The 7,783-nt window shown below is 36.3% G+C and overlaps 1 protein-coding gene across 9 annotated transcripts in view; it reads left to right on the top strand.

The window, feature by feature from the left end:
* LOC106877917 (cadherin-87A) overlaps positions 1-7,783 on the top strand; it is a 222,610-nt gene that overhangs the window by 120,962 nt on the left and 93,865 nt on the right. For all 9 annotated transcript variants that reach the window (XR_016240751.1, XR_016240750.1, XM_089347726.1 and 6 more), the window contains one exon: positions 4,048-4,278. Coding sequence is in view for 7 of the 9 variants with exons in the window: in XM_089347726.1 (XP_089203852.1) it covers positions 4,048-4,278 (231 nt within the window). In the remaining 2 variants the exon portion in view is untranslated. The remainder of the gene's footprint in view (positions 1-4,047; positions 4,279-7,783) is intronic.

Genomic DNA, 7,783 nt, shown 5'->3' with positions numbered 1-7,783 from the left:
GGGTTCGTCTTTCTTGTGTTGCCCTAAGTTGTTCTTTAGGTATCTTTTTTTGCATTGTATGCTATCTTAGGTATCTCTTTTGCATTGTATGCTATTTTCTACATTCTCAGAGTGGTTGGCATTAGGAAGGACATCCAGCTGTAGAAACTCTGCTAGATTAGATTGGAGCCTGGTGCAGCCTTCTGGCTTGCCAGTCCTCAGTCAAATCGTCCAACGCATGCTAGCATGGAAAGCGGACGTTAAACGATGATGATGATGAGGAGGAGGAGAGGGTATTTTTGCTTGGGCAAAAATCCTTTGAGTTCTATAAGTCATATGACTCTTGTATCTGGATCATCTACTATAGTACAAATTTTCCTGGCTAGACAGAACTGGATGTTGCATTTTGTGTGTGCTGGGTGGCATGATTTGAAATTTAGGTACTGGTGTGTATCTGTACTTTTATAATAAATATCAGTTACGATTATGGTATTGTTCTTAATTACCATTATGTCAAGAAATGGTATTTGTGTGTTGCACATTTCTCTTGTGAATTTGAGACTGGGGTGTAAATTGTTGAGGAGGATGCTGAATTCTTCCAGATTTTCTAGGGATTTGGTCCAAATTAGGCAACAGTCATCGAGGTATCTTTTCCTTGTGTTCTTTATGTTTTCTCAAGGTCATGCTGTAGTTTTCTTCATTATTTTTATATAGTCCTTGTTTCAAGTATCTCAATACTGACTTTGTGGATGCTGGAGCAAATCACATCGCCATAGTTGTGCCTTGAATTTGGAGGTAATTTTTTCCGTTGAAATGGAATGTATTGTTTTCGAGGATGAGGCTGACCACGTCTAGCATGAAGGTTACAGCAAATCTTCTGGGGATTACTTCTCTATGTTTCTCAACCCAATATTTTATACCAGTAATTCCCAAATCATGTGGAATGTTTGTATATAAGTTTGTTACATCAAAACTAACTAACAGTGAATTGAATTCTTTTGTTTTGTGACAGGAAATCAATGTCATCCCGTATGAAACTGGGTATGTGACTACATAGTGGTTTTAGGATAATATCTGTAAGGTTACTCAGATGATGTGTAGGACAAGCTGGACCAGTAATAATGGGTCTTAGTTTAAGGTCATTTGGTTGTAGTAGTTTTATGTATTCACTACATTGTTCTTTTATAGCATTTTGTATTTCTTTTGACATGTGTATTTTAGGTAAGCCATTTAAGTTGCTGGATTTCGACTCAAAATTGGTAATATAGTCCCTTTCATTAGAAGTGAGGGAGTTATAATGCTTTAAGACTAAATAATTGAGTTTCTTCATGATGCGGTGGTCAATATTTGAGGGTACTTCATGGTAGAATATTGTATCCTTCAAGGCGGCGAGCTAGCAGAAACGTTAGCATGCCGGGCGAAATGCTTAGCGACATTTCGTCTGCCGTTACGTTCTGAGTTCAAATTCCGCCGAGGTCGACTTTGCCTTTCATCCTTTCGGGGTTGATTAAACAAGTACCAGTTACACACTGGGGTCGATATAATTGACTTAATCCGTTTGTCTGTCCTTGTTTGTCCCCTCTGTGTGTAGCCCCTTGTGGGCAGTAAAGAAATAAGAATATTGTATCCTTCAATTGATCTTCAGTTAGACCCTGATAATATTCTGTGTCCATTATAACAATGGCACCCCCTTTATCTGCTTGTTTGATGACAATTGTGTTGTCATTTTCAAGACGTATAAGGGTAGGCTTTTCTAGTTTTTAGATGTTTGGTCTGATGTTGATGTTAAACCACAGTGGAAATCTGGAGAAGATATCAATGAACTGATCTAGATGTGTATTTCGTTCTTTTGCAGGGTTAAATTTTGATTTATTTTTTGCCAAGGATTCGTTGTTATTATTTTTATCAGTAAAAAACTCCACAAGTCATGACTGTGTAGTTAAGAAGTTTGCTTCCAAAGTAAATGGGTTTGGGTTCAATCCCACAGCATGGCACCTTCAGCTAATGTATACACAGCAGGCTCCTTTCAGTTTCTATTAAACCTACTCACAACCCTTTGGTATATAGTAGAAGTTATTTGCCTTAGGTATTATGCTCTCTACACCCGTGTATACATGTATACATATTTTCTTAGTTTGCAGTAAAGGCATACATACATACATGCCGGCAAGAACTATTCGGATTGAATGGGACATGCCAAAGCTAGGCCGAAACAGCTGTAAGATTAAACTTCTGTTCATTCTCTAATTCCTTATGTACTTTGTACTTCTATCTGTAAACCCGGTTGGCAAAATAACATGGTTTGTCATAAACACCTGAATTTTGTGGGTATTTTTTTTGTCACTTTAGCTATGAATTAAATTAATGAATTCAACAGGATACACTGTCTGCAAGTAGTTGGGTTCACTATATTATCCTCCATTTTCAAATTGATATATATATATATATATATATATATATATATATATGTACATGGGCACATATATGTGTGTCTGTATATTATATTTGGACATTACTTGTGTCAGTGCTTGCATACTTGGCTGAGGGAAGACACTTCTTCACACAGCTGTTCTCATCCATATGCAGCACATGGCCATACCAGTGCAATCGTCTTCCTGGGGAATTGAAAAAAAGAAGTAGGGGCAGAAGTGGAAATAAAGTTGATAAATAAAAGAAAAATATTGACCTCCAACGAAAGTCAAACTCACAAAGGCGAGATGTTGTGGTGAAATCCTGATACCCCGTGGGATAGCAAGTCAATTGTCCTAAATTGTATAAAGGTGCATGCGCACTGTCAGTGAAGAACAGTGTAGCATGTGCAGGCACTTTGTGAGTAGGTTGTAGAAGTTGTTGAGAAGAGATATTGTTTGTTACATGTTGTTTCTGATTTACATTTGTATTGTTATAACCTTGTTATAAGTCCATGTTATAAAGTAGCATATACAGTGAGTAAAAGAAGGACATAACAGTGTTGATGAGACATATAAACCATGTCCTTCAACAAGGAAAACATGTGGCCTGTCCTCCTTCCTAACTGCATTCTTAGCTTCCAAGAAGAAGCACCAAAATACCTGAAGAATATGGAACACACAATGAAGAAGCATGGCATCAGGGTAGACAGCATGGAGTGATTGCCTTTCTGATGTACTGTCGTCTGTCATGAAGATTTCCGGCCTCATCCAAAATATGCACTATTATCCAACAAAGAATTATACAACTTCAGAGCCTCTGTAACTGTTTCTGTTCTCTCATTTGTTGTAATCAGCATTTCAAGTGGTAGTCTCCAGCGCAACTGTGCGTCAAGAGCAAAAAAACTTGACACTCCTGTCTGTCCATGTTTCCAAATGCATCAATGAATACTAGTTTACCAAAATGTCTGATCAGTTTATGCACATGTCTCATCAGCGGTGTTACAATGGCCATGGCAGTTTGTTTTCCTTCTGGCCCAACAAGCAACAATTGATGTCATCACCGAGTGATCCTTCCTCAATCTTCCTCAATGTGTATTTATAAAACATCCAAGCAGTTTCTGTACTTTCATATTCATCAAAAACATTATCTTTGATTGCTATAGTAACTCAAATTTACCACTAACCAGCGTATATGTTCAGTATCGATGATATCAGCATCTGAATGAGAGCACAATACAAAATTCGCATGGCAATCGGAGGTCACCATTTTGAATGCCAACCTTTGTTAACTTGGCAACAAGGTCAAGATGATCTCTGATTGGCTGTATGCAAATGAGTTCATTACTGGGATCCGGAACACTTGTGGGAAAAAAAAAAATTCACCACAAGCACGGTTGCTAGCTCTGCAACATCAGCATGAGCCACATTTGTCTATGAGGCCCAATGCTCAAAAAGTGGTTTTCTATATATGTGTGTGTATACACAGACACATACACACTCTCTCACATATATATTATTTCTTTTTTCTGTTCTAAAGTGGCTGTAAATCATGAGGCAGATGAGTTTTTAGGAATTCTCTTTTATAATTATTATGTATTACTTTTGTAAAAGTTTTGATTTGAAGGGTAATTTCTTGTTGATTTCTCTTTCACTATAGGCAACTGATGCTGATAAAGAGACAGGTAATTCTGAAGTAATATATTCAATAGTAAATGCTAGTCAAGGCCTTTCAAAGAGTTTTTTCATAAATGCACAAAATGGAATTATTACTGCATTAAATATAGATTATGAAAGCCTGACTGATAATGTCATCCAGTTAGTAGTCAAAGCTGAAGATAATGGAAGACCAGTTAAGGAAGATATTGCTCTTGTTAATATCACTGTATTGGTGAGTACTAAAAATCTAATATTTCTAACATTTTGTCATTGTGAAAATATTGAATTAAGAGTAAAGTCATTAATTACATTAAATCAAGATTGAATCTTGTACTTTGTTCTTGTTCAGAATGGGGCTGAATTTGTTTAGCTGTTGACATCCTTGGAATGATATATAGATTAGTTTGGAATGATATTTCAAAAGTCAAAGAAGTTATTTTTAAAAGAAATCCAATATTTTATGTTATGATATCTTTTACCAAAGGTAAGACAAGTGAATAGTTTTGTAATATATAAAAGAGTATTTTTTATTTAGCCTTAAGTTTCAGAATCTGTTGAGGAATCAATCTTTAGTTACTTTGCTAAAATTTATATTCTGATCTTTGTTAAGATCAATCAAGTCTGTTCATTAATATGCTGGTCCAAATTGTCATCATTAATTTGTTTTATAAGAGATTTGCTTTTACTTAGTGGGCAAGAAAAAGATAATCTTTATGTACCATCTTTATGCCAGTTATTGTATCCATGTTAACTGAGTATTAACTGAGTTAAATCTCTCTATCTGAGTACCTCATTCATTGTTACAATTTCAAACAAAATGCCTTCTCTTCAACTACAGATCTGTAGCTATGGTTATAATGCAAAATTATCCTTTCTGCTACTCTGCGGAAACATAAATCATGTTATATTTATTAACTTCTATATGGAGGAAGTTCTTTTTTTGTGTGATTAATTTGTGAATGAAATAAAAGACATTATGTTGGGTTGAAGAGTTTATAATATTTATTGTTTCTTGGAAAATGCTTATTAATTAGCATCAGAAATAACATGAAGGTCAGCTACACATGTTTAGATTAATATCACTCAAATATTGCATGCCACAGTAGGAACAGACACATATCTATGTAGCCTTCTACCTACACTCCTGCCTGTAACTTTCAAAATCCTACCAGTTGCCCACTTGAAGTATCCTGTCTCTCTATAAAGTCCCCCTTACACTATCCAATGGCATCACAAGACACTATATGGACATGACTTTAAGAAGATAATAAACAGCACATGAAATTCTTCAGGTGCAGGGATAGAGAAAACTATCCCTGTCTGGCTTCATCGAGAGATTCTGTAACCATCAAAATGACTTCTTCAATATCAAATAAAGTATTTTTGACAGTATCTCTCCCTATACACCTGCAGTTTGCAATTACCAACTCTATGAGAAACTATACATGCTCCAGCAACCCATAGTATCCATCAATAAGAATTAATTATATCATTGTATGCCCTGCTAATGAATCTGAAATTGCTGGCCACTTAGAATACAAATATACCATCCTAGGTTTTGCTGACCCATACACACAAGGGCAGGATATTTAAGCCCTGCCACCTGTATAGACTACTGCCTACCATGTTGGTCACAACATTAATGTAGAACTACTGTTAATGTGTTTGAACTCCAATGAATGATGACTGGACTTACGCCAACATCTTACTCCACAACATGCAATACCCGATTCACAGAATTGATGTCACTGAATACACCATGCCACAACCCATTATCAAAGTGACACTAGCAGCTTGCTAACATCGTATCCAAACACATGGACCTAAAAATAGAAAAAAATAACTGGTGTCAATTTGATAGCGTTAATACCATGTGATATTAGCTGACTAATAGTGGTCTAAACACTTAAAACCCATCTTGAATTTCTTTCAAACCCACCACCCTACCTCTGATTGTTGAGAAAATGCATCCTCCTATCCATGAAACTTTAAGTCATGTGGAACTGAGTCAAACTATTATGAAGTATATGTGATTCCAAACAAATGTGCTGGGTGCTACTTTCTATCATTTACTTTCTTGCCATATATACATACATTGTCATTCATGTTAAGGAAGTCTGAAGGATATCTCACTGGTTCACAAGGAAATAGAAATACCAAAATTACACACTGTTTCTTTGTGAATAACTTAAAGCTTTATACAAAGAATATGCATGAGATGAAAAGGAGCCTTGACCTAGTTACAACATTCTCAAAGGATGTAAAGTTGGAGTTTGGTCAGGATAAATGTTATATGGTTGTGAAAAGGGGGGAAACTATAAACCAGTAACATCTCCATCAATGATTTGAGTATTTCCCCTGTATCTGACGAGGAATGTTACAGGTATCTAGGGGTGGATGAAAATATATCTTACAATGGCACCTGTAACAAAACATGTGTCACTAAAGAATATTACAGCTGAATAAAGAAAATTTGAACCTCAAAACTCTCTGCACTCAATAAAACAGTGGCCACAATACGTTTGCAAAATTTGGGCTACTTGATTGGATGCTTGATGAGATATGAGCCATTGATGTGAAAACCTGAAAAATACTAACAAGCACACATAATTTCTATCTAAACAGTGACATAGACTGCCTCTACCTAAAACGTAAACAAGGCAGTAGAGGCTTAACATCGATCCAAAATGCCTTTGAATGTCGCATCATATCCCTTCGGCAACATCTTTTAACCACCAAATGTTGAAGTGCATCCTTTGACCAAGCTTGCATACATGAGGCTGAAAACATCATAAAACTTGGAAGGCAGCTCTTTTAGCAACACTCTTTGTCTGGTAACCTTGAATACATGCCCAAAAGAAGTCACACGACTCTACCGCAACATATCACCAGATGAAAGGATGAGCAGAAGACTATGTATGGATATGTTTGTAGAAAGCTCCATGATGATAGTAACATTGATCATCAAGCAGTTTATCATGGACGAATAGCCAGATTACTACCTCCCACTTTGAAGGGTATGCGTTTGCAATCCAGGAACAGGAAATATCAACCAAGTACCTGATGCACAAAAGGGATAGAGATGCAGAGAAAGCCGTAAAATGTGACAACTGATGCAGACTTTGTAGAGTCCACACTGAAGATATCACCCACATCAAAAGCAGTTGTCCGAAAATGTCATCACGATATTATCTATTGATGAAGCATGAGGTTGTAGCTAGGGCACTCTATAATAAAATCCATTTGAAGGATAATCCTGAGGACAAAGAAATAAGAACCTACAATATGCTAGAAACCATAGCCACTCATAATGAAAAGGAATACTGGTGGAATGTACCAGTGAAGACCTCAATAAAATGTATGCACAACAGACCTGAGATAATGATTTGGGATAGCGAAGAGAAACTGTGCACAGTTGTGGAAATTAGCTGCCCCGAAGATTTTGACATAAAGCTGAAGATCAGTGAAAAAGAGAACACTTATGCTAAACTATTGAGAAATCTGCATTTACTCTATCCAGATTACCAGTTCAGGTTTATACCTGTAATTATTGGGACTCTGGGATATGTAACACACTGCCTAAATACCAATCTTGAGAAATTAGGCTTCTCAAAACCAGAAAGGAGAAAGCTAATTTGAAGACTACAGATCCAATCCATCACTGAACTGTAAAAATCTGTAAAACTTTCCAGAAGTTTATCATTTAAATATATACGAGCATGTCTCGATATGTAACT

The sequence above is a fragment of the Octopus bimaculoides genome, chromosome 2, assembly GCF_046866305.1.
Source record: "Octopus bimaculoides isolate indiv1 chromosome 2, ASM4686630v1, whole genome shotgun sequence".
In the NCBI taxonomy this organism is placed as follows: Eukaryota; Metazoa; Mollusca; class Cephalopoda; order Octopoda; family Octopodidae; genus Octopus; species Octopus bimaculoides.
This window is presented reverse-complemented; position numbering and strand designations above follow the sequence as displayed.